Genomic DNA, 26,653 nt, shown 5'->3' with positions numbered 1-26,653 from the left:
TCAAAGACTCTCGGGCTCGGGCTCGGGCTGGAATCGAGCTTGAGCTTGAGCTTGAGTCTCGAGTCTGAAGTCTGAAATCTGAGGAGGTACTTGGGTACTCGGAGCACAGGAAAGAACTTGCTCGCACACGCGGCAAGAGCCCCGAGGCAGGGCAAACGCAGACGACGTGTGAGGAAAGCATGGGCTCTTCACAGGGAAAGAGCAGGAGCCAGCTGCAGAGCAAGAACTGCGGCTTCCTTCCTTGCCTGCAATCTGGGTGGTGTGGATTGATATTGATATCGCCCATATACTAGACACATTAGCAGAAAACAGGACTAAACAGAACAACAAGCAGCGCGCGGTGAGCAATTAGCGTCAAGCAAAGCAATAAGCAGCCTGGATTGTGGGCGGCTGACAGAGCTGTGGCGCGGGATGGGAGGAAGGAGCGCCCTCGGTGTCACAAACAGAGCAGTTACCTCCAGTCCTCGTCCTCGGCTCAGTTCGAGTTCGTCTCCTTTCCTTCTTCTTTTGCGCTGGCTCTTTCCCTTTTCTCCTGGCTGCTCCTTCCTTAGCATTTTGGTGCCTGGGCTTCAAGCATAGACTCGGGAAATAGAAAAGAAAAAAAACTTGTCCCTGGGCCAGGAGCCGTGCGCTGGGGCTTGGGGTCTTTTTTTTTTCTTTTTTTTTTCTGTTCATTTTATCGTCTGCAAAACTTCATGATGTGATGCCAGGGCCAGAAGAGACAAAAAAAGAGAGAATAAAAGAGAGAAAAAAAAAGACCCCCCGGAACCTGGCCGACAACACAGGAAGGAATCGCAATCCTGGCTGCTCGCGCCTTCTTTTTTTGGACGCACCTTCAAGCTAATCCATCTTGTCTCTTTCTCTGTTTGTTGTCCCTTCCTTTTTTAGGTCTGTTCTTATTCCTCTTATTCCTCTTATTTATCGTCTTTTTTTATTTTTTATTTATTATTATTTATTTTTTTTTTTTTTTTCCATCCATATGCCTCACGACCTTCTTTCTTCCTCCTCCTCCTTCTTTATATATTGGCCCGGTCTTCCGCGTCCTCACAACTTACATCCTCTCGTCTCCTCCACCACCACCAACAAAAACAAGCTTCCTCAATAATCAAACTCCCCTCTCCCCCCGGGCTACCTTATTTGGTTATTCTTTTTGTTGTCTCTCCTTCACTTCTTATCTTTTTCTCTTTTTCTTTTCCTCTTCTTTTTCCCTTCTCCCGCCACCATGAAGTTCCTCTACGCCCTCGCCGCTGCCGCCATGGCCGTTGCTCCCTCCGCCGCCGCCCCCGTCCACTACGCTCCCTCCAAGGTCAACACCATCGGCCTCCCACCGTCCATCCCCGCCGAGCTCAAGAGCGTCATCTTTGTTGATGAGGACACCTCCAAAATGGACGCCGTCGATGCCGAGAGCCGCGGCCCCCGCAAGGTCGCCCAGGTCGAGTTTGACATGACCACCTTTGTGGTCCCGGCCAGCACCGACATCGAAGTCATTGAAGCCCTGATCGCCAAGTTCTCGCCGCCCAAGCCCGAGACCGCCGTGCCGCCCCACTCCACCGAGGCCTTCATGGCCGCCTACCGCAAGGAAGCCGCCCTGCGTGGCCTGCACCCCCACTACCGCCGCCCCAGCGCCCACCCCCACGCCGCCGCCGCCGCCGGCACCCGCCACCACAGCAAGATGAACCGCCGGCCCAGCCACCGCCACAGACTTGCCGCCGCCGCCGCCAAGGCCAAGGCCATGGCCTCGTGCAAGTACTACAGCGCCAGCATCGGCCGCCTGAACCTGGACAAGGTGGCCACCACGTGGATGCAGCTGCCCTGGACCATGCGCTTCGTCGTCTGGTTCTCCATGTGCTTCGTGGCCTCGCTGATGATTGTCGCCAGCATTGCCTTTGTCGCCAGCTTGTAAGTTGAAGTCTGTATCCGCTGCGCAGAGATTCACCCACTAACACGCATGCACTCCAGCTTTTTTGGTAGCCGTCTCCCCGGATCCATCCGCCTCGAGGAGAATGACAGGGAGCGTGCTGCCCCTGTCGCCGTTGCCGCCTCGCCCGTTAGCGAGAAGAAATCCGCTACATTCTTGGAACCCGAGACCAAGCCCGAGTCCGAGGCCCAGGAGTAAATGCTCATGCTCTGATACCTGCTTTACGACTACGAAACTCATGTCACATTTTCCTTTCTTCTACTTTACGACCTTCATCTTCAAAACGTGTCATCATACAGCACAGCATAGCACAGCATAGCATTTCTTCCTCTTACTACGCATATACACCATCCATCGCCGGCCTGCACATCTACGGTTTTCTTTTTCTTTCGTCTGTTTACAAGCATCGTTCGCCATTTATCTACAGCATGCCATGCGCAGCGTCGTTTTAGGCGACTGCCTGGCCACCCACACTCGTTAGGTTCTCAGTTTTTTTTTTGTTTTTTTTTTTTTTTGTTTTTAGGACTCTTGATATTGGCAGCATCTGGGGGTCTCTGGGTTCATATTTACGCCTCCTTGGCTGACGGGTTTATACATGGTGTTGTCTTCTGAGCGCGGAGTTTTTATTTTATTTTAATGGGGGGGGACCATTTCAAGGACACTCACTCCTAGGGTTTCATACATGACTACACAAGGAATACATTTTTGTCTCTTGAAAAATTGCGATTTGCCTGCTTGGTTCTTCTGTGTCACTCGCTATCCGCCGTTACCTGATCAGAAGCCGTGAATTCACTGATCGGACCGAGACATGCATCACGTGGTTGGCTGCAGCGTTGCAAGTTACTGATTATCGCCAGGTTGGTCGGTCAGTCCGATGTGTGGATTTTCTGGGTGTGCCGGACGACGAAAGCGCGAGGCCTGTGGCATTGAACACAGCCAGTAACAGAGAGGCCCATCTGAAACCGTCGCTTTTGTTTCTTTTTTGGACATGCTGGCAGGGTAAGTGGCGAAGCGGGCCTTTTTTACTCTTGTTTTTAATTACACATGGGTGCACTTGGTCAGAAGATGCTGGGACACGTCGGATGGATGGGTGGCTTGGGCTCTGTTTCAGACGGCTACCGGCCACAATGTATAAATCATTACATAATCAGAGGCAACAAGAAGACCAGACAGAAGACCGCAAAGTATATCAGATATGTAGAGGGCCGGTGCGGATGGGAAGGCGCCAAATACGGCAGGCGTAGATGAAAGTGGAGACGCCGGCCCGGAGCCCGCCGGCTGTTCTCAGACAAGCAACTGCCAGAATGGATAAATGGACCCCAAGGCCGCGGCCCACAGCAAGTGGGGAAGCAACCCTCTCTGGAAAAGTAGGAGTCGGTTGCCGTGAAAAGAAAGTGCCCCCTCGACGGTTTCGAAGCAAAACCAGAGAAGAGAGAGAGAGGAGAAAAGCGGGGCGGAACAAAAAAAGAACAGCAGCCGAGGAAAAGGAGCCACTGGCACGGCGTGTGGAAAAAAATATATATATAAAAATAAAAAAATACAGAGTACAACTACTGTTTGGGGAATTATCACCAGCTGCAACTGCTGTTGTTGCCTCGTGACACCTTTTTTTTCTTCTGCAGGCACGTCGCTCTTGCCTCGGATTTTGTGGGTAGAAAGGGCTGCGACAAAGACGGAAGGCACGTAGGGAGCACAGAATTTTTTTTCTTTTTTTTTTTTTTTCTTTTTCCTTTTTCCGGAGTTCTACTCTCACGACAAGAATAAAGCGGGAGAGAAAGAAAGAGAAAAGAAAAAGGGGAGAGACGGAGAACAATCAACACGCCAGCAACCCTCGAAGAAAAAAAAAGAACCTCGCCCCCCCCCCCTCTCCTCGCATCCAATCATTTCGACTCCCGTTGCGGCCCGGTCATGCCTCCGACCCCGCCCGCGGCCGTCTTCCAGGTCCCGGCCGCCCTGACCATCCCGCGCCTGCGCCGGCTGGCATTCCATGTCGGGTCGCCGATGACGGCGCGCAAGGCTGAGCTGAAAGCCGGCATCGAGGCGGCCGTGCAGTCGCAGGCAGCAGCGGACAGCGGGGCCCCGTGTGCGGCGGCCGACGGCAGCGCAAAGCCGAAAAAGACGCGTGCCGGCGGCGGCGGCGGAGGCGGCGGCGCGAAGAACAAGCCGGCTCCCGCCGCGGCCACCGCCCTACCGCGCCGACACATCGTCGTCAGCATCGACATGGGCATCCGCAACTTCGCTGTGTGTGTGCTCGCGTCGGGCGCCGGCGCCGGCGCCAAGCAGACGGCCGCGGCGGCGCGGCACGCCAGGGCCTGCGTGACTGACATGGCCCGCCCGCTGTGGACGAGTACGCCGCAGGTGCTGGTGTGGCGCAAGTACGACCTGCTGGAACTTTTCAAAGGCCCCGCCGAGGCTACGGCGGCCGTGCGGGCTCAGCTGCCGCTCGACGAACAAGAGGGAGCCCAGCCATCGACGGCGCTCAAGGTCACGGACTTTGCGACGGCGGATATCCCCGCGCTGGCTGTGCGTGTGGTCCAGGACATTATCCTGCCGCTCAGTGGCGTTGCGGCCGGGGGCGGGGCGCCGCAGACGGTGCGGGCTGATCGCGTGCTGATTGAGCACCAGCGCCATCGCTCGCGCGGCGTCATGAGCGTGCTGCATACCACGGTGCTTGTGAACGCGCTGGAAGTCAGTCTGCACACTCTACTCCACGGCATGCGCGAGTTCGGCTTTGCCTCGCTTCCGGCCGGTGCCGGTGCCCCCGTCCCGCGTGTCCCCCCAACACACCTGCTGGACCCGCGCAAAGTCTCCGAGTTCTGGGTGCGCGACATGGACCAGGCTCTCGACGAGGCCAATGCCCGCAAGCGGCGCGCGCGGCCCCGGCGCAAGCGCTCTGCCAGCGCCAGCGCAGAGATCTATGGTGCCGACGTTATTGACGAGGAGCAGGGGGACAGCGACCAGCCTGATGATGAGTCGCCGCTCAAGGGGCCCTCGCGTGCGCGCCCGACGACACTGGCGATCAAGCGCGCCAAGATCGGCGTGTTGACGAGGTGGCTGGAGGCGGGCGCGCTGGACCTGGCGACGCCCGAAGCGCATGCTGTGGCGGCCAAGTTCCTCCCGGCAGGCGCGGAGAAGCAGGCAAAGGCCGGGGCTAGAGCCAAGGGCAAGACAAAGTCAAAGGCGGAAGCAAAAGAGCCAGAGTTGAAGAAGCCCAGAAAAGACGCGGCCGCGGCAGCTCGGGCTCGCAAGATGGACGACTTGGCGGATTGTATCCTCCAGGGCCTGTATGCGCTGCGGATCGACGAGAACCGCCGGGCGATGCTGGCGTGGGACGTGGAGCCGTTCTTGGAGGAGTGACGTCCTCGGCGCCGCGGGTCGTGGGCGAGGATACACGATGTGCATGATTACATGGTACATTCTGGGTGTAGAAAACTGGACATGGGCAAGACGCAGGCAGGATATGATGTAAGTTTTTTAACTTCTTATCTGCGGGAAAAACGCTACGCTTAAACAGGGAATAATACAAAAAGTTACATGACCACCAACCGACGCCAGCACCACACAAAAAAACAGCACCGCCATCTCTGTCCGTCTCCCTCAGCCGCCCTCGGGCTGGCGGCCGCCGGGCAACAGCGCCTTGGGACCACCGCCGCGATTCCCCATCGACACCGCCAGCCCCGTCGACAAGCCGACGACGAATAATAAGATGGCCGCGCAGATCCAGTACCGCTTATGCTTGCCCCAGTGCTTGCGCTTAATCACCGCCGCGTCGGCCGCCGCCACCGGCTGCCCGTTGGGATGGATCCAGTACGCCGTGCTCCACGGGCGGTCGCGCGGCACCGCGTGCAGGTTCCGCGCATACTGATGTGGTTCGGCTGCCGGCTGGTGCGGGTAGGCCGCGGCGCGCGAGTGCGACACGAGGCTTGCGGCGCTCGCGTCGGACGCCGCGCGCATCGGCATCAGCGACGTGCCCGACGACGAGAGCGTGCGCCCGCGCCCGCGCCCGCGCGGCTGCAGCGGCGCGGTGCTGCCCAGCGAGAGCGTCGGCGACGGCGGCTGCGTCATGCCGGCCGTGGACGGGGTGGCCAACGAGGTCACAGTGGCCAGGGGCGCGGGCGCGGCCCCGGGCACGACCACAGTCGTCGTTACGGTGCCGGTGCCGGCTGTCGTTGCTGTCGCTGCCGTCGTGGGCCGCGACGGCTCGTATGGCGGCGGCGGGCCGTACGAGTCGACGCGCGCGGCGCGCGCAGGCACGTTGGTCGCGATGGCTGGCATCGGGAGCGTCATCGGCACGCTCTGCGTCTGCCAGGCGATGAGCCCGGCGGCGCTAGACGATGCGGATGATGCGCTCTGCGGCGTCTGGGAGAGCGAGAGTGGCAGCGGGAGCGGTAGACCGCTGCCAGGCATGGCGAGGTGGTCGATTTTGTGGTCGGTGGACGGAGTGGCGGTGGTGTCTGGTGTAGAGCTGGAAGCGGAGGCGTGTGTGGGCGTTGATGTTGGTGCGAGTGCGGCGCTGGGAGCGGAGCTGTGAGTGGTGGGTGAGGCGGCGTTGAGGCCTGATTTGCTGGGTGTTGAGGCAAAGCTGTTGGCTGGTAGACTGGAGTTGAAGCTGGGGTCAGGGCCGAAGCCAGAATTTGAGCCGAAGCCAAGGCCCGTGTTGGAGCCGAAGCCTGTGTCTGTGTTGGAGCCAAAGCCAATGCCCGTGTTCGCTCCGTACTCTGGCCCCAACCCCGAGTTTGAGCCGAAACCCATGCCAGTGTTCGAAGCATACCCCGGGCCAAAGCTAGCGCTTGAGCCAAACCCCAGGCCCAAGCCCAGTCCAGAATTCACACCAAAGTCCAGGCCCAGGCCCGAGTTAGACCCAAAGTCCAAGTCAAGTCCGGTATTTGAGCCAAAGCCCGAATTCGAGCCAGGGTGGGGTCCTGTGGCAAAGCTGGGCCCGGACGGCAGCTGATCTGGATAGTTGCGAGACGGCGGCTGGGCGCTTGGGGGTTTATGGTCTGGCGCGGATTTACTATCAGACAGGCTCATGCGCTTGGCCGGGACCGGAGGACTAGCGGTGGTGTTGTTGGCGGCGGCATCAGGAAAAGCGGACTTGGTGGTGGTGGAGACGTCTAGAGGGGCACTGGGAGCTGAAGTTGAAGCTGAAGCCAGGGCTGAAGCTGGGGCTGATGCTGATTCTGGTGCTGCGGCGTCGGATGTGGCGGCGTGGGGCAGAGGAGACTTTTCTTCGGCCGGCGGGGCCTTTTCCGGAGACATTGTGGCGAGGAGGACCGGATGGGGAGAGTTCTACGGAAGACGATACAAGCCCAGGACACGCAAGCGAGAAAATGTGAGGCGTGGATGGGTAGCGGCAGCCACCGAGGCACAGACGGCGAGATGCGGGCGTGAGATGCCAGACGCCGGAGGAAGCAAAGTATGGCTGGATTGGGAAGAGACGGCGGGAGTTGGAAAAAAAAAAAAAAAAAAAAACAAAAGGCACAAAACGAGTGAGACAGATGCGGCCTTTGTGATTTTCAAGAAGCCAGAAATAGAGGGCAACCCAGAGAAAAAAAGAATAATCGAACAAACCGGAAAAGAAAATCAGTTGGTTATATCTACTTGTATGCGCTTTCGACCAATCACAGTCAAGATTCAACTTGGGCAGGAGGCAAAAAAAAAAAAGGAAAGAATAGAAGATCAGGTTAGGAAGGAAGGAGGCAAAAAGGAGTCCAGAACGGGCTCCTTCCCACTTTGATGTAAGAACTAGGAAGGGGAAAAAAAAGAGAGAAAGACCGGCGACTACCGATACAAGTAGTTGCTTAGTAAATCGGCCAGAGATGAGATGAAGAACAGCGAGATACGGGAAGGAGAAAAACGGTCTGGGCTTTGTCCGGGCCAGGGGGAGATCTTCCTTTCTCTCTTTTTCTGTTCTCTTCGGGGTGGTGGAACCGGAGCCCTCTCTGGGGAGGCAATGTCCGTATCCGCGGAGGTGGGAAGGGGGAGAAGAAGAGGACTGGACTCTTTTGAGAGAAAGAAAAAGAGCACGAAGAAGAAAAGGAAAGAGCAAGAGAAGAGAGCGTAGTTGCCCTGAGCCACAGCGTGCCTTCCCCTCTCTTTGTCCCCTCGAGGGCTGAACGCGCGTCACCATTGTGCAGCAAGGCAATTGTCTAATTGGATCTTAAATCTCTAATTGAATGTGGGGGAAATGCATAAAGCGCGAATTACAAGAGCAAAACGACGAGAAGAGGGAGCGGCCGTAATTGATTGAGCAGTGTAGTATTTCTCTCTTTTTTTTTCTGTCATGCCAGGCCTCTCATGTGGTGGGAGCTTTTTTTTTTTTCTGATGCTTTTTTGCGAGAGAAACAGGAACAACAAAAGTGAAACAAAACAAACGGTAGGGCACGTCGTCATCGCCAATGGCTGAGCCGGGTGCCATCTAATGCTGCTTTTTTAGCCGGGGGGGGCGTGGCTTGGGAGGTGAGGTAGGGTTGAGCTTGAACCCAGGCCCAATCCGAGCGTGCTGGCTGGTGGTGTCAACGGGGGGGGGGGGGGGGGGGCTGCAGAAGTCTATATTTGGCAGCACGGCCACATGGCTACGACAGCGACAGAGACAGGAGACGCTGGACGAGGAGGAGGAGCGAGGAGACACTGGGACGAGCACCAGGAAGAGGAGGGCTGGTGGTGACAATGTCACTCTGCCTTGGCGCCGGCCCGACGGGGCGGAGTCTGCCCGCAGCACAGGCCCGCGCACTACTGCACCCACGGCTACAATTACAGCTACAATTCTTGCACGAGACTCGAGAACACGCGTTCGCCAGGTTTGGTGTGGTGGTTCTTACACAAGCATGGCCTGTTTCGATCAGGGCAGGAACAGCCACACGTGTGTAACCATCAGCCACAAGCTGCGCCACACCGGAATCAGGGCCGGGAGAAAGGGGGGAGGAGAATGCTAAGAGTGTGAGCACAAGCGGCTCTGGATGCTGATTAAGATTCGTATTATATTTTGAAACCCCCTCCCTCTCTCCCGCCCCGCAGCAGCGGCGCCGTGCTTCTCTGGCAGTGCTCGCTCTCGCCTTGTGCCGCGCGGAGCGGCGACCCGGGCTTCTCCTTCCACCGCACCTACAAAATGACACACCGCTGGAGCCCGCTGCCGCGGCCCTTTTTGCCGCTCCTCCGGCGCCGCCGTGCGTTGTGCCGTTCTTCGGTCTGGTCGACTTCGTAGATGTCGTCGCGGCGGAGCATTTGCCTGCAGAGATCGATAAAGACTTCGTCGACGTTTGCTGGGTAGGTGGTGTTAGCAATGGGGAGGGGGTCACATTGAGAGTCGGGACAAGGGGTCACAGTGAGGGTCAGGTCAAGGGAATAGACCCGCTGAGAACGCAAAAAGAAAAAAAAAAAAAAAAAAAAAAAAAAGACTGCCATCACTCACTCCGCGTCCGCGCACTCGCCTCGTAATACGGCGACCCCCATTCCTGCGAAATGGCAAAGGCCCGCGCGCGCGACACCTCGCGCTGGTCCTCGAGGTCCGACTTGTTGCCGACAATGACGATGGGCACGGTTTCGTCGTCCTTGATGCGGATGATTTCCTTGCGCAGCGACGCCAGCTCCGTCAGCGACGAGTTGGACGTGATGCTAAAGACGAGCAGGAAGCCCTGGCCCGTCTTCATGTAGAGATCGCGCATGGCGACTGAGAGGCGCGGGAGTGTCAGTACAAGGCATTGAGAGGCGTGGGGGGAGTAGGGCCTACCAAACTGCTCGGTTCCGGCTGTGTCGAGACTACACGGCACAGAAACGGGGAGGCGATAGGTTAGCGGGAAGTGGCACTCGTGCACCGTCATCGGCGAGGCGCGTCTTACATCTCCAAGACTATTTGTCGTCCCTGTAGAAAGCTGGCGGTCAGTAGCTGGCGGAGACGGGAAACGGCCGCGGGCACGGGATACTTACATCGACGTGTATTTGTGTGCGATAGGTGTCTTCGATGGTGGGATCATAGCTCTCGATCCACTCGTTGTGGACAAACTGGGCTGTCAAGCAGCTTTTTCCCACGCCACCTTGCGAGATTGGGTTAGCCAAGAGGAGGGCTATGGCAGAAGCAGCGAAGCAGGAGTAGGAAAAAAAAAAGGAAAAAAAAAAGAAAAAGAGGGCTTGTGATGGCCTGTACTCACCGGCTCCAAACACCACGACGTGGAGCTCTCGACTAGTACGAACGACAACGTTAGCTTTCAGCTGCATGGGCCGACGCGCCAGCATACAACATAACATGCACACAGGGGCTGCATCTCTTGGCAGGAGGGGGAGGCGGGCCGATAAAGCGGCCACTCTGCATCGGGCAGCGGGTGGGCGAGCCGGGGGAGACAACTCCCCAAGGCCAAGGCGCTGGCGGCTAAGGCTTTGCCGAGCCTTGGAGACGGAGCAGGGTTGTGTAGCGGGGAGGGGGGAGCGTGGGGTTGGGCTGGGTTGGTTGCATATATAGCACACACCTTGGCTGATATCGCGGCATTGTGTATGCAGAAAAGAAGGGATAGTTGGGTCGTCGGGTTTATACAGCGGACACGGCCGGCTGTGGAGAGGACGACGGAGAAGATCAAGGAGAATTAAAAAAAAATAAAGAGCAACGGGGGAGGGCTTTTGGGCGGAGGGAATAGCTGCTCGGCTCGGTGGGGGCTGGAGGAGGGGGAGCAGACCAGGCAATTTGACAGCAGAGGAAGTAGAAGCTGGGAAGCTGGGCTTGTCACAAGTTGCGATGTGTGGGAGGGGGGGTTCAACAATGGCAGAAGGAGCTATAAAAAAGAGTCTGGTTCCAAGAGGTGTCTAGAGGTTGGAGTTAAAAAAAAAAAAGGAAAAAAAAGGTTAAATAAATGGAAAAGGAATATTAATGTGTTTGGGTAGGTGTTGGAGGGCGAGAATATAGTTAGTAGGTAAGATGGAGAAAGAAAGAAGAATAGAGAAAGGCGAGGTCAGCGGCAGGTGACCGGAAGGGACCGAAGTCGAGAGCGGAGAGAGAGAGAGAGAAAAGAAGGCGAGAAAAAAAAAGAAAAAAGAAAAAAAAGAATTAGACTGAGAAATTAGTTCAGAAATAAGAAACAAAGCAGACAAGCTCGAGATGGACAACCATAGCAAGCGGAGCGGGAGATGGTGGCGGCGACGTCATATACTGTTTGTTTGGTTGTTTTTTTATTCTTTTTTTTTCTCGGTGAGGTTAGAAATGCGAACAGACGCAATCAGAAGAAGAAGAGAGAGGGAGAGAGAAGAGGGGCAGGGAGGAAAGATGAGAGGAAGAAGGGCTGTTTTTTCTGTCTTCTTGTCTAGTTGCAAAAGAAAAGAAAAAAAACAAAAAAAGAGCAAGATGTCTGGAATTTAGACAGAAACAATTTCGACAAGCAAAAAAAAAAAAAGAAATCGGCAGGTATTTTTCTTCTTCCCAACCCAGAAAGAGCAGGTCAATTGAAGAAACCACGACTCGAGGACTCGACCTCGAGGGAGAGATGAAGAAAAAAAAAAGGCAAACGGCGGATAGGGCAGTTGCCTCTAGGGAAGGAGAGCAAGTGTGGAGGAAGAGGAAGGAGGAGAGGTTCGTGACTTCCCCCCTTCGGGTGGGTTTACCTTTTTTTTCCCTGGGTTATTTCCGGGGTTTGACGCGTTTATCTTGTGTGACAAAGAGAAAAAAAGAAAAGAAAAGACGCGCTGTGGGTGTTTTTTTTTGGGTACTTGGGATCGAAGGGGGAGAGGCAAAAAAAAAAAAAAAAAGAAAAACTGCAGTATTTTGGTGCTCTCCGTCACGAACAAACTCGTGAACCCGTGCTCCCCGAGGCTCGTTTCTCGTCTGATGCTGTTTATCCCATCGCAAATACACAAAATACCCAGCTCCATCCTCCGATTCTTCATTTGTTTCACCCAACAAGCCAAACATGACAACTGGCATGTGTCTCTGGAGCGAGGGAAATAGAGATGTGCGCCATAACCCTGTCGCCTACCCTAACCCTAATGTTGCCTGTGTCTCCACCTTTCCCGTGGCCATTCCTTCCCGTCCTGACCCCGCTTGTTCTTCTGGGACAGAGCTCGAGTGAGAAGAGGGGGCGGACGAAGAAGATAAGCGCCAACGAGTGCTTGTGTGTATGTAGTTACCGGGGGCGCCCGCCGCAATGGGTGCGCCGAAGCTTGAAAGGCATAGGGAGCTTGTCAGGTTTCTTGGCCGTGTGTCTTGGTTTCGTCCGGCCGGCTGTCGGCACTGGGTGTTCCGTCTTGGGACAGCAAACCATTGCTTCCATGTCTGGTATGTACGTACAGTCATCTTGTGGTCCCCTTTCTTCGAGTGTTTTTGGCTCCGAGGGGTCTTGGCTAGTCTGATGCTCAGACCGCCAAAGGGGTCGTGCACCAGGAGCCAGAGCAAGGAACATGGAAGAGGGCACGGGAGAGCAAGGTTTTGGGTTTGCGTGTCTGGTTTGGTCTACACACACGAGCTACGGGTTGGTTGTCTGCTTTGCGTGTAAGTTATTGCCTCGTGCCGGCTGTATAGAGACACGGACGCTACAAGCATGTGTTGCATGAGCGCAATGCAGACCGGCCGGTGAAACGTAGAGCCAGAGGGGAGGGGAGAGGAGGGGAGGGGTACAAGATGCAGGTTTACGGGTTGCTAACCAGCTGGTTCTAGGTTTGTATGTTCGTGTGGGTTGTGTTCCGCAGGTGTCTGTCGGTTGCCCAAACCCCCCGGGCATGTCGCACAGATCTGGCGGACGAGGGAGGCGCCGACTTTAAGGAAGAACACGAAGGGGAGAATAAGGGGTCGGATAAGATCAACAGCGAAGGAGAAAGAGAGAGACAGAGAGAGATAGGACGACTGAGGTTTCACATGAGGTGGTGAGCTTGACGAGAAAAAAAAAGGGGGTGTTCTTGTCAAGGGGGGAGAGGAGACAGGGAGCTGGGGAGCGAGTTGTTGACAAGTGCGGCCAGGCCAGGTCAGGCCAGGGCAAGGGGACGCGACAGAGTCTCAGAGCAAGGCGTTTTGGGTTTAGTTTGAAGCAGCAGAGAGAGAGGAAGAGGAAGAGAGAGAGAGGTAGAGAGGTACAGGTGGAGGTACATAGGTACATGTGCTTTTTTGTGGGAGCACGGGCCTCCCGGTCAAAGACCTCTGGAAAGAAGGAAGGAAGGAAGGGCTGAAAAAAGAAGTAGCAAATGGGAAAGAAGTTGTGGAAGAAGACGAAGAACAAAAAAAAGCAGGTAGTTACTGGTAAACAAACACAAACGCGGCAACTGCCCGGAAAAGGGGGAACGTCGAGGACGACGACCCGTGAAGTCATGATCTTTTTTTTTTCTTTTCTTTTACTGATTACTACTAGCTAGTTTCTTCGACTTATTTTCTCACTCTGCCCTCCGTCTCCGTCGTCTGGCTGATTGCCTGCCTGCTCGGCATTGACACTTACTGGACAAACTCGCCACTTTTTGGCCCTCTCCTCGGTTCTAAACCCCCCGAACTAGTGGTATATAGCACATCTAGACGCATGCAAAAACCCCTTGGGGAGAGGGAGGGGGGTAGAGCGAGGGGTAGAACCAGCTCTCACGTTTCCGTGTTTCAACAACGTCAAGGCTGATGGGATGGCGGACGGAGAATAACAAGGAAAAAGGGCAGGACCGGGCGGGGGCCGTTCATCCTGTCATTTCTACAATATGGGGAGTTCTACAGGCTCTGGAGGGAGACGATAGCAAGTACGGGCGCTAGTCGAAGTTGATGTGTTTGTCGAGTATCTGTGCTCATGACGTGTGTGTGTCTGTCTGTCTATCTGCCTGTCTGCCATAGAGCTGTCTTTCTTGGCACCCACAGAGCAAGGCGAGGGCAGGGACGACTGGCCGTGTCTGGCTGTGTCTGTTCTGTTTGGTACCTGTATACATAGTCTGGTCTGGCCTGGGAAAAGGGGGCTTTCGGCAGAGTCCCGTCTGTCGCGTCTCGTTTCGTCTGGCGTGAATGAGGCAGAGCTTGAGATTGGATTGGGGACCCGCCGCATTTACTACTGGACTTGGGAGACAGAAAGCGAGCGTGTGAGAACGCAAGAGAGCGGATCGCACCTTTGCTTTTGCCCGTTGTCGAGGAACGGGGAGGGGTGGTGGATTCGGGCGTTTTGTGGAGAGGGGGCGTGCGTGGAATTCAGGGAGGACGAGAGAAGCAGGCAGTTGCTCGGATTGCGAGCGAGGTCTTTCCTTGGGCGTCGATCTCTGGAAATGGCTGCATATTGGAATATTCGCGTATTCGTGAAATGGACAGCGAACTATGTGTGCAATTCGGCAAGTTATACAGGACACAAGCAGGTGGCACATGTGTCTAGGAACAACAAGGACAACTCTGTCCCCATCTCGTCTTCTGAATGGATCCCCAGACACTCCTTCACTCAGGCCTTCCCCCCCCGGCTTCACACGGCCTCAAACCGCTTCCTCTGCTGCCCCCATCCCACTCTTTTCCCCTTTCATTAGTGGCCTGGTCTCCCAGATCCATCCCCCCGGCGGCTGAACCTGAACCTGAAGCCTCACGCCTGAAGCCCTATCTCTTCTGTAGTCGCCAGAATTTACTGCATTTTATCGCTTCTCCCCCCCGTCCCATCTGCGAGGTTATTTCCGAAACGTGCAAACGCGCGCTCTTGCCTTCTGGCCGCGGGCTCTTTCCCTCTCCTCTCTCTGCGACCGCATTCCAGCGTAGTTGCCAGCGAGGAAACACGGGCGACTGCCTCTTTGGTCTAGGCCTGCTGACATAAGAATTTGGCTGTTTAGTGTTTGGGATTAATTGCTTAATTTAACTGTGCGCGTAGCTGCCCTTTCTTCCCTTCTTTATTCTTCCCCTCCTCTTTTAGTTGTTTTTTTTCTTTTCCATTCTTCACGACTTTTTTTTTCTACTGCCGCCTCATTTTCTTTTTTGCTTCCACTTCATAGTCTCGATTTTCATTTCTTTTTTTTATACCGTCCTGACCATTGCCTAATTTTCTGTGTCCTGTCCGCCCTCAGATTCACTCGGCTGCATCCCATCACCATCTTCCGACCTCCTTTTTTCTTTCCTGCGTGCCCGTTCGCCTCGCCCTCCGCGACCGCCTCCGTCTTCCCCATTCGCCGCACTGGACCATGACAGATAGCCTCACACAAAGCCTCGACTCAGAAGCCTCGCCGCCAACACCACCAGCCCCCGCGATAGCGCCGCAGGAACCCGCCTCCGTGTCTTCTTCCGCCGCCGCCCCCGCCGCCGACGACATGGACCACCCTTCCTCCAGCCCGGCCATCAACACGCCCGCCGACTCGGCCTCGCCCGTCAGCAACGGCCCGCCCGCGGCTCCTGCCGCCAAGCTCTCCGGCATCATGGCAGACTCCACCAGCCTGCCCCGCCCGGCCGTCCCCGAAAACGCCGCCGGCTCCGGTTTCGACCCCGCGCCGCAGCGCCCCGTGGCCATCCGCATCCGCCACCTGCCAGAGTTCACCACCACCGACCAGGCCAAGTTCATGCTGCAGTTCTGCGGCGACGACGTCATTGACGTCGAGACCCAGCCCGCCGATCCCACATCCCACGACGCCGGATTGGCCACCGCCCACGTGACCGTGCGTTCTCGCCACGTTGCCGACGAGGTGCTGCGCAGTCTCGACGGAAAAATGAACATCCGTGGCACCGCCACGCTGATTGTCGAGGTGGCCTCAGCCTCCAACACCCCCACCCAGGCTGCCGGCCGGCTCCGGGGCCGTGTGTCGCCGTCGTCGACCGCGCTGCCAATAACCATGAACACGGCCCTGGCCGCCGCCGCCGCTTCCGGTGCTGCTGGCCCGAGCTCTGCTGCGGCGTCGGCCTCTGGCTACAGCCCCGGCCCTATGGCGCCCCCGGCCCCGGCCTACGGATCGTCCTCGACGCCCGGCTCCGTGTCGGGCAACCCCCGCAACGCTGCCGGCGGCAGCGAGGCCCGCTACGCCTTTGGCACGCTCCCCACCGGCAGCGAGATCACGCGCCAGACCGGCAAGGACCTGATTGGCGGGAGCGAGGCCAACCACGACGACGACAACGAGCTGCTGTCGATTCCCTTCAACGGCTCCAGCACATCCAACGGCTTCGTCAACGGCGCCGGCTTCTTCAACGGCACCCCCCTCACCACCCTCGGCCCCGGTGGCGCCACCATCACCTCGGGCGCGCCCCCACCCGGCGCCATTCCCATCTTCCCCACTCTCGGCGCTGGCGCCCTGCCTCCCATGAACTCGCAGCGCCGCGCCACCGTGGCCCACATCCCGATGCTCAACGCGCTGGCGGGCTTGACGCCGCTCAACACCACCAACCTGGGCCAGGTCAACGGCTCCATGCTGTTCCACCCCGTGACCGGCCCGGCCTCGGCCATTTCGCCCATTGTCGGCAACAACATTCTCTCGCCGCTGTCGACCGTCGGCGGCATCCACGGGCCCTTCACCGCTGGTCCCACGCCCGGGCCCTCGTTCCGCCGCGGCAGCAACTTCCCGTCGGCCAACCCCGCCGACCAGAACCCGCCATGCAACACGCTCTACGTCGGCAACCTGCCGGCCGGCACCACCGAGGACGAGCTCAAGGAGGTGTTTACGCCCGTCAAGGGCTACAAGCGCCTGTGCTACCGCGTCAAGGCCAACGGTCCCATGTGCTTTGTCGAGTTTGAGGACATCCAGCATGCCACCAAGTGCCTGAACGACATGTACGGCTACCTGCTGCCCCGGAGCAACAAGCACGGCATCCGCCTGAGCTTTTCCAAGAACCCGCTGGGCGTGCGCTCCGTGCCCGCCGCCTCCATGGCCAACAACACCCTGCCCGCCATGGCCGGCAGCTCGCACGCCGTCCCGGCCTTCCCCAACGCCAGCGGCCCGCCGCCGGGTCTGTCGATGCCGCCGGGCCTGGCGCTCAACACGCGCACCGTCAGCAGCAGCAGCGGCGGTGGCGGCGCGTCGTCTGCCGGCACCGCGACCGCCGGCGCCGTCAACATCAACACCAGCCTGGCGTCGGAGATGAGCCTGCTGTCGACCAGCGCGTCGGCCGTCAGCGCCGGAGGCGCGTCATCGTCGGCGTCGTCGTCGGCCTCGCCGTCCGTCCCCGCCTACTACCCCGCCTCGGCCAGCACCATCACGGCCAACCCGTGGAACACGGGCGGCAGCGTCTTCTCCGGCTCCGCCCACATGTTCGACTCCATGTCGGCCACCCGCGGTTTCAGCGCCTTCCACGCTATGCCCATCCTCGAGCAGGCGCCCGACTCGGCCGGCCCCACGGCTTCGGCTCCGGCTGCCGCGGCCCCGTCGCAGGCGCAGGCCGGCGCTGGGCTCTTCTCGTCGCACATGATGGGCCACTAGACGGGCTGGGCCGGTCTGGGTCCCGGGGTCCTCTTCCCTCTGTCCATGATTTCTCCTTTGTACGTCATCGCGCGTCTGTGTTTGCGCACCAGCGTCTGCATCTCGTTTCTCATTTCTCCACGGCGTCCATTCCATCTCTCGGCCGGGATCATGCTCTCGCATCTTTTTTGTCCTTTTGCGTTGTTCTCTCGTTTCCATCTGCGTCATTCACATACGTCATGCTCATCTTGCACTGCTGCTTCTTGCTCTTGCTCCATCTACATCTTCATGTGATTCCCCTCCATTATTTCATCTAGTTGTTCCTATTTTTTTTTTCTTCTTGTCTCCCATGCCCGCTTAATATTGGCTTGTGCTGCTTACCATTTGCTGTGCCGCCTGTCCGGGGGCTGTGTCCCGGCGTCCAGCCCGGCCCCGGTCGGCTGTTGGTCCCGCGTGTCATCTGCCCTGTGCCTCATATTCTTTTGCTATACGATACTTGGTTTCTTTTTTTCTTTTCTCCTGTTCTCTCTTATTGCACTCCGCGTTTCTCTCTTCTTCTTTCCTTTTGTCCGCAAGGCTTGAAGCTTTCCTTACAGAGGCCTTCTTTTGGTTCCGTTTCTTTTTCTTCCTGGTGTCCGGTGGTCTCTAGCTGGCACATGAAGCGTCCCGGATCGACCGGTCCCGGTCGCGACGTGTGGTCACGTCGGCGGAGGGCGCTGCGGCCTTCTGCATCGAGAGCCCGGGCTCCAGTGCCTTGGGGAGGTGTTTTGCCCTGATTTCTTGCTCCCATAGTTTCCTTTTGCCTTGAATCGCTTTTTATCTTTGCCTTGACTGAAAATGCGTGAATGAATGTTTAGTGTATCTGACGTGCTTGTGACTCTGTCTAAATCTGCCGTAGGAGCTCCCAAAGCCACCGCCGCCTTGTCTCTCCCCTTTCTTACGGCCCCGTCTCACCGCCGGCCCGCAAACTCCATCTTGGCGCCCTTGACAAAGACATCCAGCCGCTTTGCCAAAAAGTCCTCGAGTACCAGCGTCTTGGGCATGCCGCGGCCATCGGCAAACGCATCGCGGTGGAAGTTGGCAATGTGCGCGTCCTTGTTGGTCTTTGCGCAGGCGAGGCAGCAGAAGAACGAGTTGCGCTTGAGCCGCACGTCGCACATCAGACACGCCACGGCCGTCGTCGAGTCCAGCGCGCCGTTGGGCTGGTGCGTCGTGGTTGTCGGCGTTGGCGGCGCGCCCGCGCCGAGCGGAGGGCTGGGCCCGGGCGCTGCGGGGGTCGATGGCGCCGTGGGCGCGAGCCGGATGCAGCTGGCGCCGCTCTCGCACGGGTGGGCTTCCTTGACGTGGGCTTCCTGTGGACGGGCGGATAAAAGGTGGTTAGCATCGGTCGTGGCATAGGCGTAGGAGACGTGGGACGACGGGGCTCGGCCCGCTACTTACGTGGCCCTTGTTGTAGCACGCCTCGGAGCAGTACAGCGTCTGGCCGGGCACGCGGCCGGCCAGCGTGCCCAGCACGCAGATGGCGCAGCCCAAGCTGGGGCCGGCTTTGGGATCGACGAGGGCGGCGCAGGCGCAGCACGGGGCCTTGTCGTACATGGCAGCCGGAATTTTCTTCGGGTCGTCGGCATCCGGCTTGTCGAGCGGATGGGCAGCAGCGGCCGCACGGGCCTTGGCCTTGGCCTCCGCCTCGGCGGCGCGGATCGCCTCGGCGCGGCGCTTCTCCTCGGCCGCAGCCTTTTCGCGGCGGCGGCGCGCGGCGTCTTCTTCGTTGGCGCGCTTGGCGCGCTGCAGCTCGGCCATGCGCGTGGTCATAGCGGCGAGTTCGGCGGCGCGGCGCGCCTGCGCGTCCATGATGCGCACGAGCTGGTCGACTCGCTGGCGCTGCTCGGGCGTCAGCGGCGTTGCGGTGCCGAGGCCCAGCGCGCGCCGCCGGTCCGGCGGGCCGCTGTGTTGGTGGCTGGTTGGCGCGCCGGTGGTGGAGGACGTGCGCCGGAGGTCGGCTTCGATGATGGACATGAGCCGCTCGATGGAGACGGAGGGGTCTTGGTATATTTGTGCGTAGCGCTCGGTGCCGGGGATCAGCGGAGATGTAGGTGTTGCTGTGGATGTGGAGGTCGAGGGTGGTACCGGGTCGGGTGGCGGCGGCGGCGGCGGCGGCTTGTCGCTGCCGGGCTGGGTATCACTTGTGTCTGGTGCCGGGTCTGACGGCCTATGGAATAGAAAGTTGGCGGCAACGAGCTTCGCTGCGTCGTCCTCGCAGCCGCGTCGGCGCGTCGCATACTGCTCGACTTCAGCCGGGCCGATGTGGCGGTCCTTGGGCGGGCCGATGGCGGCCGCCACAGCCTCAGACAGCTCCTCAAAGTCGAACTCGACGGGCAGCGGCGGCTGGCCCGGTGCGGCAGCCGGCATCTCGCGGTCGGTGCCAAGTAGGCGGGCGACGTGGTCGCTGGCGTGGGCGCTCTCGAGCACGGCAATCAGCAGCGGGTACTGGGTGACCATGTCGCGGTACCACTGGGTCTTTTCGGCGGCGATGCGGGCGCTGACAGCCCGCATGTCGGCGTCGTAGACGCGGGCGCGTGCAAACAGCGTGTTCAGCTCGGCGAGGAAGCCGGCGCGGTTGCGGAACCAGGCGCCCGGCGGCGGCGAGTGGAACACGCGCTGGATCCGGTCGACGATGGCGCCGTGGCACGCGCGGCATTGGATCGCGACCGCCGTGCCGTGCGCGTCGCGGCAGCTCTGGCTGATTGCGTTGACGTCGGCGCTGCACTCGGCCCACGCCTGCTTGAGGTTGTACAGCGGGCCGGTCCAGTCGGCGATCGGGGGGTCGTCGAAGACGGGCATGGCGGGCTGGGATGGGGCAGCCTTGGGGCCGCGGGGCGGGCGGGCGGGCGGAGAGAGCAGATGCGGGATGGGTCGTGGGGATGGGCCGAGCTGCGCGGGCGGGAGCGGATCGGAAAATGGAGGCTGAGCGGGGAGAGTTGGACTGATGCTGAAAGGGAAGCGGCGATGGGCCCAGGCTCAGGCGCAAGATGAAGTGACGATGAGGCGCTAGCAAGGTGTGGCGTTTTGATCATGTGGCGTATACTGTGCGACTTTAAAAAGTGGGGGCTGTCAGGGCAGCGGTCTGTGCGACGATGAAAAGCGGGTCCGTGCAGCCTTGCTGTATTTGCTTTCAGCCTTGCGTTCGCATCGCAACAGGACAGTGACCTCACATCCAGACCCGCAGCAGCAATCTTCCACAATGGTGAGTCCCTGGGCGCTTCTCGTTCCTTGTTTCTCTCTACTAATCAAGTGCCCCGTGTCCCTTTCTCCCTCGCAGGCCGACAAACTCCGCGCGCAACAGGAACTCGAGCGCCTCCAGGCCAAATACATCGGCACCGGCCACCCGGACATTTCCAGCTGGGAGTGGAAGACCAACATCCAGCGCGACACGCTGTCGTCGATTGCCGGACACCCCGGCATGGTCAACTACATGGCCGTGGCCGAGAACGAGCCGCTGCACACGGTGCGCACGCGCATGATCCGGGTGAGTTTCCGAAGCGGAGGCGCAGCCGCGCGCATTGGGCACAGCAGAGCGGCGTGGTCTGGCTAACACAACGTGTAGAAAATGCTCCAGCCGTGTGGGCCGCCGCCGGCGCGCGAGGAGGATCTGGCGATGCGCATGGACGAATCCAAGTAGACGGGCCGGAGGATGGGAGGCCAGGGTCCGGGGAGACGAGACCAAGCGCCGGACACAGATACCTAGCTAGAGTTGGCTCTTTGAATTGAAAATGCTACAAATATATACACCCGGCTCTGATTGCTCTTCAGACAGCGCCTTTGTCGGTGACCTATTCCCTAGGCGCATGGGGTCCTTGTTCTGCCCTTGCCCTTCACCGCCTCGCCGACCGGCCCTGCGCCGTCGGCTCGTCCAGATCCATTTCTTCGCCGTCCTCAGCGGCACCGGCATCTGCAGCCTCAACGCTGCGAAACTCAGTGCCCAGACTCGCGGCAATCTGCTTTTCAATCTCGGGCGTGGACTCGCCATAGACGGCGCGCACAAACTGCGCCACATTCTCGGGGGCCATCTCAACCTTTGCGCGCGGGCCGACCAAGTAGCTCGTGTTATTGCGCTCGTCGTCGGCGCCGGCGCCGCCCGCCAGCCCGTCCTTGTCAATCTTCTTGACAACGTAGCCGTGGCGCTCCATGCGGGCCAGCACGTCGGTCGTGCGCTGCGTGCCGAGGTGCGTGTCGGCGTTCATGCGGCCAAGGAAGCGGCGCAGCTTGGCCTCGGTCATCTCGCCGCCGTGCAGCAGGACTAGCGTGACGATCAGCGTGTAGAAGCCGGCGTACGTGGCCTCGGCCTCGGCGGTCGGCGCGTGCGACGGCGGCACGAGCGACGGCGTGCGCAGCGAGTCTGGCAGGATCGACACGAGGATGTACGAGTCGGGCGCCTTGGACGCCACGTGGGCATTGGCCGAGGCGGCAGCTGCAGAGAGACGTTAGCCCGGGCCGGAGGGGAAAGAGGGATGTCCCAGAAAGTCTTGGGTGCGACCGGCGGTGTACTTGCCCTTGCGCTTCTCCTCCATCGTCAGCTTCTCGCGGATCGGCAGCTGGCGCAGCTCCAGGCCAAACACCTGCGCCAGCTTCTTCTGCGCCAGGTCAAACGCCCGTTTCCAGGCGCGCGGGTGCTGGGCCATGACTGGCGGCAGTCAGCAAAGTGTGCGGCGGTGCGGGAAAGGGGGAGGGGCCATGCCCGAGAGCCGGTGGCCCGGGCGCCGGGGAGGCGCTCACACTTATCGCGGAAGGTCTGGCGCCGGATCGGCATGCGCTGCAGATCGCAGGCTAGCGCATAACGCACGAGGTTCTTGGCCACTTGATTGTGGACGTCGTCGGGCGCGGCGGGGCCGTCGACCATGGTGGTGTCGGCGGCATCGTGGTCGTCGGGGTCTGGCTGCTGCTGGCGGTGGGGGATAGGGTGAGCGCGGAGGAAGAGACAAGGACAGCGGGACAGCTTACTGTGCGCCGTCTGCGGGAGGACGACATGATTGAAGTGGCTTGTCGAGAAGAAAAAGCGCGGCCAGCCGGCGAAACTCCCCAGCGACAGGAAGATCGTGACGAACTATCGCTGTATCCGACTCATGCGTATAACGGGGGACAAGTCCACTCTTTTGGGTTCTGCCGCTCTTGGTGTAACCCCAGCTCAGAAGTGTGGGGCTCTGGCTCACCGCCTTGGGGCTCTTCAGCAAAGAGCGCCCCGAGCAGTGCGGAGGCAGAGCCGGTCGGAAGGCCGTGGCTGCAAGGGCACGGCTGGCTCTCCGGGATCCAAGGGTTTCCCGCCCAGTTGGCCCTCTCACAGTTCTCCCGGCACTCTGTTTCCGCCTGCCACCCTCTACTTGGAGGCCCATGCTGCGGGCCGGGCTTATCGATAAGCCCACCCTGCCAAAAAAAAATCCTGCGACCGGCCAACCCACTCACAACGTCAGCGCACCAAGACCACGACGAAAAGGCCGCTGGACAATGGCACTGACATTCTGAGGCTGCAGATCCGAAGCGCCTGGTGAGACACCGCCCGACTTTCCTCTACGCCGCCTGGTTCTCCGCTTCCAGCCCCGTCACAAGACCCCCGCCGCCGCCACACATCCGCCGCCCCCTCCGCCCCCCATGTACGCCGCCGTCCGCCGGCCGGCCCAGCAAGCCAGCCTGCAATGGCTCGCGCGCCGCCACATGCTGCAGGCCGTCTCGCGCCAGACCCGGGGCCTGCGAGTCTCGGGGTCGCTGCGCCGGGACGACGACGCGCCTGACCGGCCGTCTGAAGAGGCCCCGTCGCCGCCCGCCCCAGCACCCGCCAGCGACAACTTCAAGTCGTTCGAGGACATGTTCACCAGCGTGGCTCGCCAGAAGCCGCTCAAGGCGACGGCCCGCACAGCCGAGGCCTGGGCCATTGAGGACTTTGGCTTCGGGCCCGGCGAGGCTGCCTTTGCGCAAGAGCCGCGCAAGAGCTACAGTACGCGCAAAAAGCATGCTCGGAGGGCTGCCCGCCAGACCGCGACGGACCCGCCTGCCCAGGCCGCCAGAGACCCCGAGACCAAGTGGTTCATGCCCGAGTACAAGGAGAACCCCAGCCATGCCGTCGAAGACTCGCCAGATCCCGCAGCCGAGACCGAGACCGCCCAGCCCGTGTCTCCGCCGACCACCACCGAATGGCTCGACGACGACGCCCTGCACACCACACACAGGGCTGAGAGACCAGAGCCCGGCACCGAGATACATGACCGCCGCAGACCCCCCAGACACCAGCCCAGCCGCAGACGCGACGACTCGCGGCCGCGCCAGTTCCGCCCGCGCGAGCGTCCACCGCGCGCACAGCGCAGCCAAAAGCCGCTGGAGGAGATGCTTCAGAAGATGAGTGCCGACGGCCTCATGTTTGACGCAAGAGGCGTGCCGCTACAGCCGGCTGGCACCAAGGAAGCTTCCGAGGCGGAGCCCAACGTTTCCGCGGACGGCGATGCCGCAGTTGAGTCCGCCGCACCGGCCGAAAGCGACGCCGCCCCCAGCGATCCCAGCCCCAGCAGTCCCGCTGCCCCCACCGCCGCCGCCGCCGTTACCGCCGACCCTATTGCCGCGCTCGCGGACATCCCGCGCCACATCCAGGTCGACAACTCGTCCACGCACAGCATCCGCTTCCGCTCGCCGACGCAGCGGGTCAAAATCAGCTCGGAGCCGCTGGACAAGCCGATCCTGGGCGAGCTGGGGCAGGCGATTGTGATGCGGGCCAGCCGGCCGCCGAAGCCGATTGCCTACGATACCGAGGAGGTGGCGGCGGCGGGCGCGCTGGACGCCACAGCCATCGAGGCCATGGCGCAAGACCGCGTGCTGCCGACGGCCAGTGAGCTGGTGGCCAACATTGACGAGCTGCGGCCGGCCGCCAACATTGTGCAGTACGACGACTTTGTGCGGCTGCGCGACGAGCTGGAAGGCAGCTTGACGGCCGAGAACCTGCAAGATTACCTCGACCACTATGGCACAAGCCGCGTCCTGAACCCCGGCACCGACTACCGCGATCCCGAGGACGTCAGCTACAACTGGATCTCGGGCCCTGTCACGTGGATCCCGCAGACTCTGCTGGTTGCAAAGGACTTTAAGCGCAAGGAGGTCCTTGTGCTCAACCTGTTGCTGCGCCAGTGGAAGCTCAAGATCCAGGAAGAAGAGTTTGGCCGCGGCTCCATCTCGGTGAAAATGGCCTCGCACGCCGTCGAGCTGCTGCTCAGTACGTGCTCCCCCCCCTCTTTTTAGACTGCCCCCCTCTGCTAACACACACGCTCCAGGCCCCCAGACAAACATGCTGTCCCTGCTCAAGCGCCGCTACCTCGGCGTCGGCGACACCATCCGCATCGACCCGGCCTCCAGCACCCTGGCCATCTCGGCCTCGCACGCCCTGTGCATGACGCTGCTGCGCAAGATCGACGAGCTTGTCACGCGCATGCGCGGCGGCAGCATTCCGCTGGCCCTGTTTGGCAACCGCCGCCTGACCGAGGCCCAAGTCAAGGAACTGGCGCGCATCACGACCACCTGGATCCGCCAGAGCCCCGAAGACGCCAAGAACCCGAGTGTATGTCCGCCACCAACCAGCATGCTCTGCATCTTGTCTTGTCTCTCCCCCTGCTGACCTAAAGCCCCCCCCTCGCTAGGTCGACGTCTCCTGGGTCGAAGACATCGTCCCCATGCCCGCCATCGAAAGCATCAAGCACGTCGTCACGCGTCTGATGCACTCGGCGCTTGTGCCCGCCACCGACTCGACCACCGTGGCCATCGTGCCCCCGCCCACTGCCGAGACCATGCTTGTACAGGACCACACCAACCCGAAGAACCGCAGCTGGAAGAACCGCATGGGCCAATGGATGCGTCTGGCCGCGCCGAGCTCTACCTCCCCCTCTTCTTCTTCTGCCGAGACCTCGCCCCCCTCTGCCGCCGAACCCTCCGCCGCCGAACCCTCTGCCGCCGAACCCTCCGCCGCCGAACCCTCCGCCGCCGAACCCTCCGCCGCCGAACCCTCTGCCGCCGAGCTCTCCACCACTGAACCCTCCCCCACCGAGGCCGCCGCCACTGCCGACTCCCCCCTCCTCCCCCCACTTCCCGCCGAACTCACCAACATCCTCAAATGGCCCCTCGCCGCCGCCACGCCGCCCCCCCCCGCCCCCTCGCCCTTGGGCTGGTCACCCATCACCACGCGCACCAGCGCCGTCTTCGGCCACGTGCTGCACAACAAGCCAGCCAGCACCGACACATCATGCATCGCGCAGCCCAGCAGCGCCTCACTCACCGCCGCCTTCCTCGCGCCCGCCATGCCACACATCAGCTGCCTAGCGCAGATCCCGACAGACCGCAGCGCCCAGGCGCCCAGCGAGACGCACACGCTCGTGCTGCACTTTGTCGCATCACCGCAGTCCCTGCCTCCCTCCTCCGCCTCCGCCTCCACCCCCCGCCTTGAACTCCACATCTCCGTGCCGCCCACCGCCACCAGCATCACCTGGCTCAACAGCGCCAAGCGCCTCGTGTACATCCGCGCCGCCCACCGCGCGCACATGCTCCTGCCCGCGGCCGCCGTCGACGTGCAGCTGACGCAGCAGCGCGTGCAGACGCTTGCCGCCTCGGTGCTGGTCGAGCACGCGGCGCTGCGCCGCTTCGTCGACGAGTCGATTCTCGATGTCGTCGAGGGCACGCTGCGCACGCCGCCGGCCGTAAATGTGGCTGTGCCGCTGGGCGGGGAAACCGACGCCGACGCCGACGCTGACGCCGCGGAACTCCAGTTCCTCTTCACCGGCCTCGAGATGCGCGAGACCTTTTCCGCTGCCTTCCATGGCCACCGCCTTTCGCACTCGTCTATTGAGGCTGGATACCACGGCGGCCAGCGCGCCGAGTTGGCCCTCGATCCCGTTGCGGGAGCTGTTTTGCCCATGGGTGGCCTCGACGCTACCATTGGGTCCAGCACCGATGCCGATGTCGATGTCGATGCTGCGTTTACCCAGGACTACCTTCGTGCCGTGCATGCCGTCGCCAACGGACACTATTTCCCGTGGCACCAGAAGCTGGAGCGCTTCACCTAACTGGATAGAGGACCAAGAGACACGAGACAGGAGACTCATTTGTACCATCACCGCCCTTTCACACATTTTTCTGCTTTTTTTCATATTCTTGTACAACATCATGTAAAAATATGGGGTTTTTATTTTTTTCGTTCAAGTCTAGATAGTTATTTGATCATCTTTTTTGTTGTATTCCTGTCTGGAGTAAAGCAAGAGTGTCACAATGTCCTCTGAAATAGTCCGGCAAAGCTGGCACAAAAGAGCTTTGCTATTTGCACAGTAGTACAAGCTTGCGTTAGGGTTAGACTTGGTTGTCATCCTCTAGTCTCGTGGACACACTACTACACTTACAACTGCTATTCCAGCCACACTTGACCTTTTCACACACGAG

The 26,653-nt window shown here is 60.0% G+C and overlaps 9 protein-coding genes across 9 annotated transcripts; 5 read left to right on the top strand and 4 right to left on the bottom strand.

Moving 5' to 3' along the window:
- Positions 1-1,222: 1,222 nt before the first annotated feature.
- BROUX77_004972 (uncharacterized protein) lies at positions 1,223-2,116 on the top strand (the record flags this gene model as incomplete). The annotated part of the gene is made up of 2 exons (XM_073749793.1): positions 1,223-1,899; positions 1,960-2,116. 2 exons carry the CDS (start codon positions 1,223-1,225, stop codon positions 2,114-2,116), a joined length of 834 nt encoding a protein of 277 aa, XP_073605429.1.
- Positions 2,117-3,826: 1,710 nt separating this feature from the next.
- BROUX77_004971 (uncharacterized protein) lies at positions 3,827-5,275 on the top strand (the record flags this gene model as incomplete). The annotated part of the gene is made up of 1 exon (XM_073749792.1): positions 3,827-5,275. One exon carries the CDS (start codon positions 3,827-3,829, stop codon positions 5,273-5,275), a length of 1,449 nt encoding a protein of 482 aa, XP_073605428.1.
- Positions 5,276-5,515: 240 nt separating this feature from the next.
- BROUX77_004970 (uncharacterized protein) lies at positions 5,516-7,177 on the bottom strand (the record flags this gene model as incomplete). The annotated part of the gene is made up of 1 exon (XM_073749791.1): positions 5,516-7,177. The coding sequence occupies one exon, from the start codon at positions 7,175-7,177 to the stop codon at positions 5,516-5,518; it is 1,662 nt and encodes a 553-aa protein (XP_073605427.1).
- A 1,842-nt stretch (positions 7,178-9,019) lies between these two features.
- BROUX77_004969 (uncharacterized protein) lies at positions 9,020-10,400 on the bottom strand (the record flags this gene model as incomplete). The annotated part of the gene is made up of 6 exons (XM_073749790.1): positions 9,020-9,180; positions 9,330-9,587; positions 9,648-9,789; positions 9,845-9,951; positions 10,066-10,097; positions 10,381-10,400. The coding sequence occupies 6 exons, from the start codon at positions 10,398-10,400 to the stop codon at positions 9,020-9,022; spliced, it is 720 nt and encodes a 239-aa protein (XP_073605426.1).
- Positions 10,401-15,001: 4,601 nt separating this feature from the next.
- On the top strand, positions 15,002-17,218 carry BROUX77_004968 (uncharacterized protein; the record flags this gene model as incomplete). The annotated part of the gene is made up of 1 exon (XM_073749789.1): positions 15,002-17,218. The coding sequence occupies one exon, from the start codon at positions 15,002-15,004 to the stop codon at positions 17,216-17,218; it is 2,217 nt and encodes a 738-aa protein (XP_073605425.1).
- Positions 17,219-18,147: 929 nt separating this feature from the next.
- BROUX77_004967 (uncharacterized protein) lies at positions 18,148-20,038 on the bottom strand (the record flags this gene model as incomplete). The annotated part of the gene is made up of 2 exons (XM_073749787.1): positions 18,148-18,549; positions 18,638-20,038. 2 exons carry the CDS (start codon positions 20,036-20,038, stop codon positions 18,148-18,150), a joined length of 1,803 nt encoding a protein of 600 aa, XP_073605424.1.
- Positions 20,039-20,438: 400 nt separating this feature from the next.
- BROUX77_004966 (uncharacterized protein) lies at positions 20,439-20,876 on the top strand (the record flags this gene model as incomplete). The annotated part of the gene is made up of 3 exons (XM_073749786.1): positions 20,439-20,441; positions 20,517-20,723; positions 20,802-20,876. 3 exons carry the CDS (start codon positions 20,439-20,441, stop codon positions 20,874-20,876), a joined length of 285 nt encoding a protein of 94 aa, XP_073605423.1.
- A 193-nt stretch (positions 20,877-21,069) lies between these two features.
- Positions 21,070-22,222, bottom strand: BROUX77_004965 (uncharacterized protein; the record flags this gene model as incomplete). Its single annotated transcript, XM_073749785.1, has 4 exons — positions 21,070-21,665; positions 21,747-21,878; positions 21,971-22,136; positions 22,196-22,222. The coding sequence occupies 4 exons, from the start codon at positions 22,220-22,222 to the stop codon at positions 21,070-21,072; spliced, it is 921 nt and encodes a 306-aa protein (XP_073605422.1).
- Positions 22,223-22,840: 618 nt separating this feature from the next.
- BROUX77_004964 (uncharacterized protein) lies at positions 22,841-26,283 on the top strand (the record flags this gene model as incomplete). The annotated part of the gene is made up of 3 exons (XM_073749784.1): positions 22,841-24,446; positions 24,505-24,788; positions 24,868-26,283. The coding sequence occupies 3 exons, from the start codon at positions 22,841-22,843 to the stop codon at positions 26,281-26,283; spliced, it is 3,306 nt and encodes a 1,101-aa protein (XP_073605421.1).
- Between the last annotated feature and the right edge of the window lie 370 nt (positions 26,284-26,653).

This window comes from Berkeleyomyces rouxiae, assembly GCF_048999995.1.
Source record: "Berkeleyomyces rouxiae strain 22BRR77 chromosome Unknown BrBRR77_ptg000004l, whole genome shotgun sequence".
Taxonomy (NCBI): Eukaryota; Fungi; Ascomycota; class Sordariomycetes; order Microascales; family Ceratocystidaceae; genus Berkeleyomyces; species Berkeleyomyces rouxiae.
Note: the sequence above shows the minus strand (reverse complement) of the source record. Positions and strands in the feature narration are given on the sequence as shown.